General features: G+C 41.1%; 1 protein-coding gene across 1 annotated transcript in view; it reads right to left on the reverse strand.

Annotated features, from left to right (window-relative positions):
• NOTCH2 (notch receptor 2) overlaps nucleotides 1-15168 on the reverse strand; it is a 79898-nt gene that overhangs the window by 36183 nt on the left and 28547 nt on the right. Inside the window, exons 6-10 of the mRNA XM_085231471.1 lie at nucleotides 5626-5859; nucleotides 4910-5065; nucleotides 3639-3827; nucleotides 2402-2515; nucleotides 1106-1219 (exon numbers count right to left, since the gene is read on the reverse strand). Of these exons, the coding sequence (XP_085087597.1) occupies nucleotides 1106-1219; nucleotides 2402-2515; nucleotides 3639-3827; nucleotides 4910-5065; nucleotides 5626-5859 (807 nt within the window). The remainder of the gene's footprint in view (nucleotides 1-1105; nucleotides 1220-2401; nucleotides 2516-3638; nucleotides 3828-4909; nucleotides 5066-5625; nucleotides 5860-15168) is intronic.

The following is a 15168-nucleotide window of genomic DNA, read 5'->3' on the forward strand; positions in this document are numbered from 1 at the left end:
ACTACTTTATTCCCTACTTCCAACATGTTGTTTCTTCACGAACTTTGGTTGTGTGTGAAAAGAGCAGGAAGGAGGTTCTAGGCTGATTTCAGCTGTATTCTGTACAGGGCAGAATAAATTACTGAAGTCAAATAAATTCGCCTGAACAATTTGATTACTGGAATGATTCAAAATAAGAAAGATTGCACATAAATCTAACCAAGCTGACAAAACATTTCCAGTACAGAGGCAGTCCAGGAATTTTCAGCCACTTCCATAATGGAGGAGCTAAAGCCAACACATTCCATGCCTGGTCAGTCTGGATCTGCATCATGAACAATTCCACTTAGCATTAACTGAAAGCAACCAAAAGTTGTTCCTCACTGAGAATTAAGGTGCAACAGCTTTGAACTGCTCACATCCTAAAATTTGACCAAATATAAAAAACCTACAGATAAAAATACATCACTCCTAGTGGCTGAAAGACAAGAAAATTATGTAATTAAACCTGACGCTTCTAAACGTGCAACTGATCAAGCAGCAAAGGAATTCAGTGCATTAAAAACAGTTCCATCCACAGCTGTCGAAGTTTCTGTATGATGATTGACAAATCATTTAAATTACGTTATTGTAGGCTGCTACTGTGTGACATTTCTTCTAGTGGGCACAATTTTTACAGCACTTCTGTCTTTCAGTTTTGTCATAAAATAGCCTCAAGCAAGTAATCAATCAGAAAAGTAGTACTGCTCTGTCCACCTCTTGTTCTTCAGCTGTACACTATACAATCCAACTTGTAAGAAGAAAGCCACAAATATAAGGCTTCACACTGGTGTTTTTCTATTCAAGGACTCCATAGTCAATACAGAAGCAGGTGTCACCTTTTGGGAAACAAGGATTGGGGCTGAAAGAGGAAAGCCAGAAATCTCAGCAATAAATGAATTCACTGCTGTCACAAGTGAAAGGGTTTCTACACTTAATTCTGTTCTCTGCTGCAAAGAAGCAGATAAAGCTACAAAACAAACAAGAAGTGTTTCAGAGAAAGAAAGAAAACACTGCTTTGACCAATCCTTTTTGCATCTAGGTTATGTGCAATCTTCAGTCCAGAGGCTCTGAACACAAGACTAACCTGTGGCACACTGGCACTCGTAGCCATTGGGATGGTCGATGCACTTGGCTCCATTGAGACACGGTGTGCTAGAGCAGTCATCTATATCAATCTGACACACTGCACCACTGAATCCTGAAAGGCGGAACGACAGTGAAAATTCAGAGGCAATTTGAAGCATTTAAAACTAAACAACTGTATTATCAGGAATTATTTAGTAGCAAATCCTCAAAACCACCCAAATGTAAGCTTCAATCTAAACTCAGTTGCACCATTAAACATACACACCACACCCTGGTTTCTTCATTCAACCCACCAATCAAAACAGTTTCTATTCCCCAGGTCAGGGAAGCCTCAGCTTGAAAACAGAGATGGCCAAGTCAAACAGAAATAAAGCAAATGGAGCACAAGCAGTGGCTGCCACCGACCAGCAGCACGCCTGCCTTTAAAACTGAGAGGCCACAAATGAAAACTTTCCAGTAATCAAGACAATTAACTTAAAAATAAACTAATGCATACTTTATTAGAGCCTTCAGATTGGAATTACTACAGCAGCAGGGAATGTGATATAATACAGCGCTGTATCCTTCTACATACTTTTTGAAATAGGCAAACTATCAACAGGTTATGGCACACAATGCAGATTCTTAGGCACTTAAAGAAACAAAAAAATCAAAATTCCAGGAATGTTTCTTGTAGCAAGGAACCAAAGGAAGAATGGAACATGAGCTAGAACATCATTACTCAATGAGAAGGAATGCAAAACAGGCTTTTGGTGAATATCTTCCGATGTCAAAACTTCTTGCGAGCCACCAGGAAGATAAGGGACGTTGACTTTGTAGCTAACACTGATCCTCCAGCTCAGCATTTGTCTTTCTATTCTAATAAAGTGGAGATCCAAGTTGCCTCCTTCTTCAAGCAAGCAACATAAGCTATACTGATGGAAATATGGCTAAATATCTACCTAAAAACCTATTAAAAAAAAAAAAAAGCATGCAGACACTGATTTTATAATGTGTTTAGAATTACTTACCTACTTCTCACTGAGATATTCACAATAACATATGCTCTTGCTGCATTCAACTCTTTAAGGTGAGACATCCAAGCATTTCTCAACACTAACCAGCTACGGGCATGATCACACTGCCAAACAAAACATGCCCTACTCCAACTTACCAGCGACTGCAGCTAACTCAAACAGAAGCTGTACCAAGACTACAGAAACTCCCAAGACACACTGCCTGCAGCCTTTCACTGGTTATCTAATGAGTCCTTGGTAAGGTGAAGCAGGAGAAGCTTCCAGAAGTAAGCACTCACCAGGAGGACAGACACAGAGGAACCGGTTTACTTTATCAAGACACTCTCCATTGTTCACACAGGGATTACTCAGACACTCATCAATGTCTTCTTCACAGTGAACACCTTTAAAACCTATTAAAAAATAATGTAAGAATTGATTGAAAGCTTTAAAAAGCATCCCCACCAGTGTAACTGCTTCTTTTATTAGTGCTGAGAGCTTAAAGCTAGTTTTGTTGCAGTAAAGTTTGCTGTTTGGACAGAAACTATGAGGGAAAAGGTATGTTTTCTCGTATATTTTCACCAGAGGTGAAAATGGATGCTGAGTGTCTGCGACTCCGTAATGGGAGAATTCTGTGTTGTATTTACAGCCAGTGTTTTCCTTTATTTGATGAGACTATGTTTTACCTCCTTGGAAGGGCATCAATTTATTTGAGTATGCACCTACATAAGGTAAAATGCGATGAAACAATCACAGCAAATAGCTAAAAAACCCTCAAGTTAAACGAATGACAGAATAGAAGAAAAATGCTAAGAAGGGTAAAATAACTGGGACTAGAGTTCCATCTTTCACAACAGATTTGATATGAATAAAAATTTATTCTGTTTTTTGTGGTATTAAAATGATCACCTGCAGAGGTCACAATTTTTTCGTTATATTTTACACAACTGTCCAGCTGGCAACATGCACACTTTATTACCACTTCCTTTCAGAAAGCAAAATAGCAGACTACATAGGTCACTGGTATGCTGGATGTGTTAATTTTGGACAAGCACAATCTCAACTGACTTTTTTAGTATATTTTTTCAGGTCAAAAGAAGCCTGCATTATGTGGGGGTATTTTAAGAAGGAAAATACAAAAAACAACAATTTTATCCAGAAACATCATTTACACATCTCAAAATACAATGACTCTTAACGTTTGCACCTCCTTTGTTTCCACAAACGTAAGTTTCCCCACACACATTTTACTGAGTATAGCAACAAACACATTCACACACTCTAGGCTGGAGGACTACCTTTCCTCACGGATGTAGAGATTGGTTTCCTCTCTCGGTCCTCTAATTGTTTTCTCCCTCCCCACACAAATGCCAAGTCCGCCTGGCTGGAGCCACCACAGAAAGCACTCTCAGTGTTTCATTTAGCCTCACCCCATTGCAATTTTGTGTTCCACCTCAGCTGGCAATCTTCCCTGTGCTCCTCCTGACTTTTTTCCACATTTCTGGAAGCCACTTCCCAGTCAGAATCTCCCCTCACCTGGCATACAGAGACACGTGAATCCTCCAATTTTATCCAGACAGGTGGCATCATTTTGGCATGGATTAGAATGGCACTCGTTGATGTCCATTTCACAGCGAGGTCCTGTGTATCCCTTCAAACACTCACAGTGAAAAGAGCCTTCTGTGTTCACACACTTCCCAGCGTGTTCGCACGGATTGCTGTTTGCTGCAAGAAAGACAGGCGCGTGTGGCAAAACCTTTCCTCCGACCAGAAAAGCCACAGAGTCCTTTATTAGTCATGGTCTTTTTCAGTGGTCATTCCTTCCTGACAAGCAATACAGGGGAAAGGACTGTTCACTGCTATCAGGAAAGGCTAGTGTGACCAAAGAGAACATGCAGCAGTTAATTGCCCGTCAGAGGCAAAAAGAAAGGTTACCATCATTACCACAGGTCCTTTTAACAGTTGTTAAAAGTAGAGCATTGGGTGTCAAGGATTAGAGAACTAGTGATGCTTTGAAGGCCTTATCTCTAGACCATCTTTTCTATATACCTCTTTCCTGAGGCTGTCAATGTGTCACCAGAGCCACAAAACCAAATTTGCCCCTCGTGTTTTCAGAAAGGAACAACCCTTTTGTACAAGGCAGAATGACAAATGAAACACAAAGAAGTGCTTCTTTCCAATACTTCCATACTGGTTAGGCATTCCCCTCTTGCAGCACACTCCAGTAGCATGAACTATCACGCACAAAACTGTCAGCAAGTTTGTGAAAGTCCAGCTAATTCTCTAAACACAACAGGGTGATATAAGAGAACTACTAAAAGCCCATGCAATCACTAGTCTCAGAAGGCACTCAAGAGTTCCATTCATACTCTGGTGCCAAAGCCTTTATTTATTTCTGCTGCAGGGGAATCTGCAATAGCCACCCCCTCGAAACTGAGGTACTTCTGTTGCACCCTGCAGGTCACTGCCAGCTTAACTACTGTCCCTGTGCGTGCTCCTCACACAGAGCTATAAATCTGCTGCTCAATGAAAAATGGTTAAGTCCATCACCTCTCTGTCCTCCATATTCCAGAGGCTAAGAGGTTCAAGCATGGACAGCTACTCCAACTCAGCACATTGCCATGAGTCTCACACAAGATTTAGAACTCATCTAAAGATGCTGAAACAGAAAGGGGAAAGCAGGAAGAGAGTCTCACTTGCATTGAGAAGCTATGACAAAACGTGTATACTTCTTCCTCTGCTAGTTTCTTAAAAAAAAGAAACTGACCCCTGGTTATCATACTTGCCAGCAGAAAACAGAAACTTACCCATTGCACATTCATCCACATCCTCAGTGCAGTCTGCTCCCTTATGGCCTTGAGGACAGGTGCAGATGTAGTGCCCATTCACAGGATTGGTATCACACAGAGCTCCCTTCTGGCACGGATTGCTAACACATGCATCATCCAAGTGGCACAGAAGACCTAGAGAAGCATACAAGCGTTCATTCAAAAAAAAAAAAAAGTGAGATACAGCAGCCAGACCATATGTTACACAACCAAATTACCCATCTTGGTATTTCAAACAGAGACTCTCACATTCAGAACCTTACAGGCCTCAACCCAGGCTTCAGTTATCAGAGTTTTCACTACGCACTTATGGAACATCATATTTAAATACAGACTCTGTGACTTCAGAGGTCTCTTCAGCTTCCTGGAGTGCTGCAGTTGCTTACTACTACTGAAGTCACCTCCCGGGAGCAGTTAACTAGCTCTTCTCTCTTAACAAGCACAACGATTATTCTGGGAGCTGAAAACATTTCCTTGCAATATAAACTGTAAAACTCTTTCAGCTTAATACAAATAGTTCTTTGTTCCTAGCTGCAGATATTTAAGTCTTTGCTCGTGGATAGTGCATACTTCCTTTTGTCTTTTGATCATAAAACACAAAAATAAATACACCATTTTAAGTACATGCCTAAACTTCAGAGTTATGAAGTATTTTTTCCTTTAGCGCAAGAGCTACAAAGGTTTCCCATCCTTACCTGCCTTTCCTTCTGGACAAATGCAAGAAAATGAAGCCACTCGATCGATGCAAGTGGATCCATTAGCACAGGAGGCCGTGAAGCAGTCATCAATGTTCTTACTGCAGTCATCCCCACTCCAGCCATTCACACAGACACAGGCATAGCCTCCGTTGTGGTTGGTGCAGGTACCTCCGTTCTGACAAGCGTTAGGCTGCAGCTGACATTCATCAACATCTTCAGTGCAAAACTGGCCTGATGCACAGAGAGGAACAGGTTTTTTAAATTTCATGCTGTAGTATGAGAAGATTCCAGAACAGACAGCACAATAAGAAAAACACTTCAAATTGACTGTCACTTCTTATTTCGGGGACATACAGAAAGACACGAGCCCGAGAACTTCCAACGGTGCTACTGCCAAATTATACAAGTTAACTAACATCCCTACACGGCCCTACACGAGGGAGTGAACTGCAAATTAGCTGGAAAGGTTACAGGAAGAGAGCCAGAAGACAGCCTGCAGCATATATAGATACATCTGAGAAGATTTGAGAATGCAACAGCCAGAGGGACTAAGAAGAGAGCCTCATGATGAAGGAAACAGCTTGGCCAACAGCAAAATAACTGTCAGTAGAACTCAGTTTTCCTGCATAATTATGCCATGAATACGACTTGATAAGGACGAGTCTTTGAGATTCCTCTATCTGAAATATTCATTTTCTTCTCCCCAGTTTCCACACACAGCCTCATTTATTTTATTTTATTTTTTTTTAAAGCCAATCCCAAAGAACTCAACCACATCTGTGATAAAATAACTACTCTAACAACACGGAAGATGTGTTGGAGGAAAAAAAAGAAACAAACACTGCATCAGGGAGCCATAAAGAGAAGAGCCACCAAGTGCAACCTATTGAGCAACCTATTGAGATCATCTTCACCAGGCATATTTCACAGTCACGGCTCTAGGAATCTCTACAGTTTGTGCTTCCAAAGTATTCATTCATCCACAACCACTTTGATCCATCACTAAAATCTGGAAACTACCACTTACATCAATATTTTGTTTAAATACTTACTTATTTCACAGTTTACCATTAGTCTGATGTGTTTTTTTTTTGTTGTTGTTTAAGTTACTTATTCTTATTTTGAATTTCTTCAATGGCTAAAAACTAATGGCTACGTATCAGTTTCTTCCCAGGCTGCTATATGGGAGCACGTGCAACCACATCATACTGCTCACAGTCCACAGACTTCTTTGCAATAAACTATTTCTAACCTTTTACATTAAGAACTCTGAAACTGGAAGTGTTGTTTTTTTTTTTTTTAAATACTTAATTTCAGTTTTTTTCAAGGTTCTTCGTAAAAAGCTGGCATCACATCACATAACACCAAAAGACCTTCCCTTTATCACATGATGAGATTAGATTAATTTGATTTAAGGCTTTTTTTTTCCCCCCTCCAGCTGACCCCACTTCCCTCGCTAGCTTCCAGTAGCTTTCCATTAGCTGGGCCAAGACTGGTTTAAGTAACTGTGTTGCTATTACCAAGACCCTCCCCTTCTTTATTTCCAGCTATTTTATCAGGTGCATGGTTATATTTGTCTGGAATTTCCCTCTTATTCCAAGAATAAGAAACCTAAGAACTGGCCCCACATCCTTTCTGCCAAATCTCCTAGGCTTCAGTTTATTCAGGATTGCCAATTTAGAAGCACTTATTGGATGTTGCTCAATTGTCACTGCATTTAATAATGGCCTACAAATTTTGATGCAAGCGTGTGCAGATCTTCCTCCAATTCACAGAACAAAAACATTTAGTGCTTCTCAATGTACACCTTAGCCACCTCCATTTGCGATGCTCAAACCATGATTCCCCTTCTTTTCAAAGTACTTAAATAAATCTCAGCCTTCAGCTCTGTCAGCCCTGGACTTTTTCCCTCTGTGGCAAAAGAATAAAATGAAAAGTAGAAGTAAGAAAGGGGTTGCACAACTGACTGTTCTGTGCAAGAGCTCCTCCTACAGCAGGAAGACCTCAAACCCAGGATTTTATCATTTGAAGAAACAAGATAACATTTCAGTAGCAGTACTAACAACAATAGAACTTTCAGAATTAAAACTCATTTCCTGGATAACTTCATAGAACAGTTAGGGAGGAAACCTAACACTTACATTGCTACCTACACGACAGCCCTCCGCATTATACAAACCAAAACCACGCATTTGCCACAGTAGAAGCTGCCTGTTCATTAGCTTATCAGCAACCAAACTGGAAAGAATTGGTTATCTCAGACCGGTTCCTAGCAGTCATGTGTATCTTGCATCATCAACACAACTGACTTCCTTTAAAAAAAATCATCAAGAGATTATTTGCTTATTATAAAAGACATTTTCCTTCTCCTCTTGGAGGAGGCCCAACAAAGATCAAAGAATGCACGCTCTCATTTGCAGCAGAACTGTTTTGCAGAAACATTCTTGCAGCACCTACATCCTCCTTTTGGCTGCAGCCAATTTAAACTTGGTGTCACTGAGGCATGAACCATTTTCAGCTCTGATGCTGCCACACAGAAATTCTATGCCTTTCTCAAATCATTTGTCCTGTGATGCACTGAATAGCACTCTTGAAATACAGTTTTCAGGTTTGTTTTTTTTTTTGTCAGTGGTACGTGGTTTGTTTTTGTTCTTTTAAAGCAAGTTTGGTGAAGATTACCCCCTCAAACTGTCTAGATTTGCTATTGCCTTCCCATTTGAAATGTCACAAGTGTTATCAATCCTTTGTGATGCTTTTTTTTTTTTTCCCTAGCACTTGCAATCCATTTCACATGTAAAGGACCGTATCAAGTGACATCACCCCTGTGCCTGCAAGAACTCTAGGCTACTCCATGTTTCTACCATCCTAAACTGAAATAACTTTTATAAGCAGTAACAACACCTCCACAAAAGAGGAAAAATGCAGAGTTTAAAGTTCCTTGAGCAATTCAACTGTGTTTCAAGAATGTAATGTGTTTGAGCTCCTTGTATTTGACCTTCATTCAGCTTCCCAAATGTATCATGCTCCTTTTGCAGCCACTAGATCATAATCACATTAGTGTTTAATTATGAATATGAATGAAACACGGTCTCATCTTTCTGCAGTTTGTTTTTTTTTTTTTTTAAAAAAGGAGATTAAACTCAGAGTACCAGAGAGACGTAAATGAGGAATTAACTGTTGCATTGTACTGTTGGCTATTTTAATGAAAAAGTCTTGTTCTCTATTGAAGCTTTAATTGAAAGCCAGATTTAAATAAGGTCCGGGCAAAAATATACCAATCCAAAGTAGCATAAGGCAAGCAGAACCTATCAACCTAATGACGTTCATTAGCACCCACAGTCTTGTCACTTCCAGGCAAAACAATAACAGGCTTCAGAAGATTTCGGAACTATTTTTTAAATTATTACAAACACGAGACCAAAGTCCAAGGCCACTGAGTTGGTGAGAATATCAAGCAACTCCAAGCTCACTGAAAATGCATGAGATCTTACTGTTGATTTGTGAGCTGAGGGGCCTGGAGATGCATTACACAGCACAGAGTCTCCAAAAGAGAAATGAGACCCACTGTTTATAAGAAACCCATCGATTGGGTATCTGTGCTCTTTAGTCTTTAAGTGTTAACAACAGAAGATTAATGGTCAATATTGGTAATTCTTCAAGACAGTTTCCTCTTTCAGAAACTTGCACACATCTATAACTGGCTTTCAAAAAAGCCCTCCCACAAAGCAGCAAAACCACTTCATTCTCAGAGAGACCAAACCGTGGCCACAGCACTCAGCATCCTGAAAGGGCTGGTGTGTGCTCCCAAAATGGCCTCAACTCCTTGTGCAAACACCACCAAGAGATGAGCATTTTGGGCATCTGCTGCAAACAAAAGATCTGATGATTCTGCTTTTTTGCAGCCCAGATTTCCATGCAGTGTCTGTCTTGTGAGCTTCTTGAATGGCTTTTTCACAGTGAGCATATGACACAAACAAGGACTTAATTTCAAATTTCTCGTGAATAGCCTTCACAGGATTTCTCTCTGACACTGGTAGATTTAAATTAAGTGAGGCAGACTTCCCTGAAATTTTACTTGAGGGATGCAGCTTGACTTAACTGTAATGGAACTCAGCCTATTTACTTGTAGCAGCGTACTTGGTAACCTTTCCTGCTTTCTGCTTACTAAGAAGAATCATTCATAAACTGAAATTCAATTTCCAATGCAAACTTCTATTCGGCTTAGCCAGAAGTTTCAACAGTTATTTCTCTACTTGTGCTTTTGCTGCTTTTACTTACATTTCTAAAAGAAACACTGCAAAAGCAGTGTGAGCTAGGGGAGATGTGAGCTTACATAATGCTCCCAGCTCAGATACACAAATCGTACATTTTAACAGGCATGTAAAAACACACATAAAACACAACAAGAAAGGAAGCACAGATTACTCTGAGAAACTAATAAAAGCCTAACCCGACCTTGATATTTGCAGAGCCTGGGAAATCAGCAAAATGCCGACTCAGGTTTTGAGTGACCTTGTACAAAGTAAACAGCAAGTCCATACTGCATTTCCAAATTGAAAACTAGAAGTAGAAAAAGGGAACAGCCTTCAATTCTTATGGCTTTTCACCTACTATGAAACCAAGTTACTTCCTGTACGTTTCCCTTCAGAAAAGCCGTAAGGAATATAGCAGACGAGGCACGTGGGCTGCTCCCACTGACAGACCCCTGGGCTCAGGAGATTCTCCTTCAGCAGACATAGGATGCAGCGGCCTGAGGCCCAGCACATAGCTGTGCCAGTCTGCATCAATGAGAAACGGCCTCCTGCTTAAGCTCTTTTTAATACAAGGAAAGCAAAGTTTGCAGAGGTAAGGCAGCACGTTAAATGGGTGCAATCCTACACAAAGGCTAGAGTGTTAGCCTCGGACAAATAAGAAACCTAAACGGTCACCCTGGGAAGCAGCAGCAGATGAATCCAAAAGCTGATGTCACTGAGCCATACACTCCGCATAAAATCCAATTTGAAGACAGGAAACCAGACTGATCCTACAGCTGAATGCAGGCAGGCCTTCTGTCAGTTCAACCAGAGGTCTTCATTTTTGGCAGAGCACATTTTCCATAAAAGAGAAAGTTTTCTTGGCCTCTTAACAGCTCTCCAGCAGTGAAGATTGCTGATACACAGCTGTAGTATAAGAGCCAAAGCCTCCTGAGAGGAGATCTCACATGCAATTTACACACTGAAAACATTCAGTAGGACAAAGGACACAAACACATAACAGTGCCTTGAAAACTGAGCTGGGAGGAGTTCACTGCATCCATGTCTCATAAAATAACAACCACCTCAGCAATGGACTCAGACTGAACTGGAAATCGGAATATCTTAAAAGTTCAGTGATGCTGGAAGGGAAAAATAGTTCAAATTTGCATGAGACCCACTGGAGAGGAAGGAGTCTGAGGATTCAAGACAGCTGTGCTGACAGCATCCCTTCACCTTGTCACTGCTCTCTGAGTAGCACTCCCATACACTAAGGTCTTACCAGCACTCTTGGAAGGGCTATCTTGGAAAACAGTGGAATTTAGGTAGATTTTCCCTGAAAAAATAATTTTAATTCACAACGTATTGCAAAGATTATCGTACAGTCTTTGAACACCATCAGTGTGGCTGAAGAAAGCATGTCTCATTTGAACTGTTTAAGTTTCTTTCCTCTTTCAGAGGACAACTAAGTCACAAGGTGAACTGCATCTTAGCGAGGCTCAAGAACTGGCAAAGTGATAAGAAATGGCGTTTGTGTAAACGGCAAATTCTAATTACAACAGAAGGTTAAACAGTGCAATACTTCGTGGGACCATAATGTTACTTCCCATCTCCAACCACCCATGTGCTCGTTCAGGATGCCAGCTGGCAGAGCACATCTGTCTGGGGGAAAAGGCACTTCCCTGTCCAGTCCTTTCTTTCAAGGCATGGAAAACACCACCCACATTGCCTGAGTAACCCAAAGCACATTGCTTTGTCAGGTCAAAACATTGGTTTCCTCAAGACACTGTGCAAGACTCCTGAGTAAATAAAAACGTGCAGGAAAAACGGCCTCTGGAACCATCGGGTCTTTTAGATAAATGGCATTTGTGACAAAATGCTTTAGCTTCCACGGTTCTGATTTGTGTATTTGGAAAACATTCAGTCTCTCTTTAACCCACAGAATTATTTATACTCCTAGAGAAAATTAATTTATAATTAATGAACGCACACAGACACTGGAACATTTAATTAAAGGCCTGGAAGATGAACAGTAGGCAGCAGTATCTTCAACAAATGAATATTTATATTGTCCGAGAGGAAGCCAGGGAACTTCAGACAGACTCATCCAAGTGAGGATGCTGGGCAGCGCAACAGCAGAGACTGTTTACTGCAATAAATGCCAAGTACAATACAGAAGGAAACAGACTTCTCATGGAAGGGTTGTGCTAGACACTCCTTGAGGAAAGACTTCAGCTTCCCTGGAAGAGTTCAGTGGGGACTTCAACAGCTCACAGCTTTTATAAACAAAATAAACATCACTGATGAGACATCTGACTGCAAAGAAGAACAACTAATGCAAACAGTTGGGTAATAGCAGTGCCATCACTCCGGTTTAGAGCACACTATGCAGCACTGAAGCCACCACCTCTTAATAAAGAGACTGAAACTGGGGTAGAGATCAGAATCTGATAGACTGATTGAAGAGAAGAATTTCATAAGAGACTTACTAAGCAAATATTATTCAGAAAGTGAGAAAGATTACGATAAAAGTACAATAGAATGATTATTGCAAGGAAGATACATAAGTGAGCAAATATTTTCTTTGTATGTTTTGCCACCTGTTGTAATTTGCTGACACAAGGTATCATTAAAGCAAAGAACTTCAAACTTCTCTACATGAGGCAGTATCTTTGTACAGATCAGTGCTCAGAGCAATGAATGGGTAATGCTAACAGGAAAGGCTCTCACTTGCACGATGTCCTGATCACATCCAAATTCCAGACCCTCTGGTGAGACCTTCTCAGTAACTCTCTGTGGAGGATCCAACGAATATAACTGCTACTCAGCTGCGAGGATGGCTGACACACAGGAGCTCAATGGACTGCGTGTTTCCATCTGCAAAAAGTCATCTCCTTACTTGCACTGCTTAAGTGCTGAGATAGTTTTGCCTGGATAAAGAGCTGGAGCCAAATACTTTTTCCCTTTTAGAAGACTTCAGAATGGAGAGGCATCACAAACATTAAAAAAGTGCTCTGTGCTCAGCACCTTAATTCCCTTTGAAACACACAGCTACGAGCAGCAAAGCGGTAACAACCATTCCCAAACTTCAGATGTTTTCTTTTTGTGTTTGTTTTTTTAATTTGTTTGTTCCATTTGTGGGTTTTGTTTTTGGCTTTTGGGTTTTTTTAAATAGATCTGCTTCACCTTGAGCAAAGTCAAATGCTGTCCCGGATACCAAATACTTTAAGCAGTTAATACAGAACTTGAATAAGTGAAAATGAATCTCTGCAACTGTAGTGAGCAAAAATCTGTGTTTATTTTAGGCTAATACAATGGGAACAAGAGTTTAATTTCATAACTGCACTCAAAGGCATGCAGCAGAACTAATGGGCTTTTACAAGGGATTTTACAGCCTCCAAATACAAAACTCCGGGCTTTAAGAGACAAACACACACCCTTGTCCACCAAGCACTGCCCTAAATTGCTCCACAGACTACTGGGTGGGGAAGTCCTTTCTGACAGTGCTATTCAGAGCCAGCATTACAAATGAATAGAACAATAGCCAAGAAAAATCACCAGTGCACTGATGATAGATTGGTTTAATATGGCAGCGGCTGGTGAAGTGATTGGGCACAGCAGGAGGATTAAAAAAAAAAAAAAACACCAAAATGCAATGGATATCACCATGCTGCTCTCCATTTTGCTCTTCTCTTAAGCTCCTCTGGAAAAGCCAGTAAGCCAGGGAAATCCCTACCACAGAGAAATTTCTGCAAGGCAAAATGTAACAGCTGGAGCTATACTGGCAATAAAAGCTTCCTATTCTTAAGCTATCTCAGCAACACATCTCTATTAATTAGCCAAAGATAAATCACCTCTTCCAAGTATGATGGAAAGGGCAGAAAATGCCAGCAACAAGGCAGCTGCAAGCAGCACAAGTGTGAGCTATCAGCCTGCTCTCAGGCATACATCCACCCACTGGACCACGGTGGTCTATTTGTTTCAGAGCCAAACAGATATAAGATGGACTGAAAGCTCAATACAACTCCACAAGAGACTATTTGGCACGTATGACTGCAAAGAGCATTTCCCAGCTTGAAAAGTCACCAAAGGCACAATGGAGGAGGCAGTAGCATGGTTTAAATTGGATGCTGTCATTCTGTCATTGGATCAATTCAGCCATTAACACCTGAAGTGTTTTAGTGCTGCTCCCTCCCCATCAAGGCCCGCTGTGGAGAAACAGAAAACAGCAGGCAGCAAACTGGAGGTTATGTAGGTGTTCCAGAATTCATACTGAGTAGAATACCAGCGCTGCAATTTGTAAGCCCTGCAACATCAATCTGCTGCACACAACACTGGAATAAGGCACCACAAGAACAATAACCAGCATCCTATCTGATGCTTCCAATCATTTGCGCTCCCAAACTTGGAGCTGCCAGCTCTGGAGCCGGCCACAGGCTCCCTTCTCCCTTTGTATTTGCCAATTCAAACATGAAGGGAAGAAAAAGAATCATAATCCCGCTTGGCCTCTCTCAGAGAACTGCCTCTTGGAGATCCTACTACAGTGACAGCAAATCACTGGCCAACTTTGGCATAGACAGCTCTCAGTAAGTACCCACAGAGCCGCAGTGCTTTTTAATACAAGTTTGGAGAGGCACCAGAAAGTCTGCCATCACTGTACAAAGGGAAAGTGATGTGCACTCTGCGAGGCTGCCCATCAGCCAGAACCAGAGCAGGGAACAACCCTGGGAGCACTCCCTAGCAGGTAAGAATCAATCAGTGCTTTCCAGAAAGTAGCAGCATTGCACGTTCGGTCATTTAGGAGGCTGCCGCATTCAAGATTTATGACTCACATAGTATAGTATCAGAGTTGGGTCCACATGTTTTCAAGCCTCTGCATACTCTAGCAAGGCAGTATTTCGGTTTTATTTTTTCACACTAAGCATGGCATGGCTTGCTACCATGCATATCCTAATACAGAAGCTGGGGAAAGTGGTGCTCAGCAAAGTCCTAAAAAGAAAATACCAGAGCATACAATCTTACCTAAAAATGTTAAACATTAGCTTTTTGATGTTTATCCTCCCTTCTTAGCAAAGAAAAGTCACGCCTGCCCTGAGTTTAAGGCTGGCATTTTCAAAGAAAACCAAGGCAGAGAGCAAATACTACTCTAATTAAATAGGACCCGAATCCTTAACTCTTCCCCTTTGAAAATTCCTGCCTAAAGCCCTGCAGAAAAAGTAACCCTTGTGCTAGCGTTTAAGAGCATATGACCAAGCTAACAGCTATTTTAATTAAAAAGCACTGCTCCGGCTGCCTGAAGAGGTTTTCT

The sequence above is a fragment of the Meleagris gallopavo genome, chromosome 10 (genome assembly GCF_905368555.1).
Source record: "Meleagris gallopavo chromosome 10, MGAL_WU_HG_1.1, whole genome shotgun sequence".
Classification (NCBI taxonomy): Eukaryota; Metazoa; Chordata; class Aves; order Galliformes; family Phasianidae; genus Meleagris; species Meleagris gallopavo.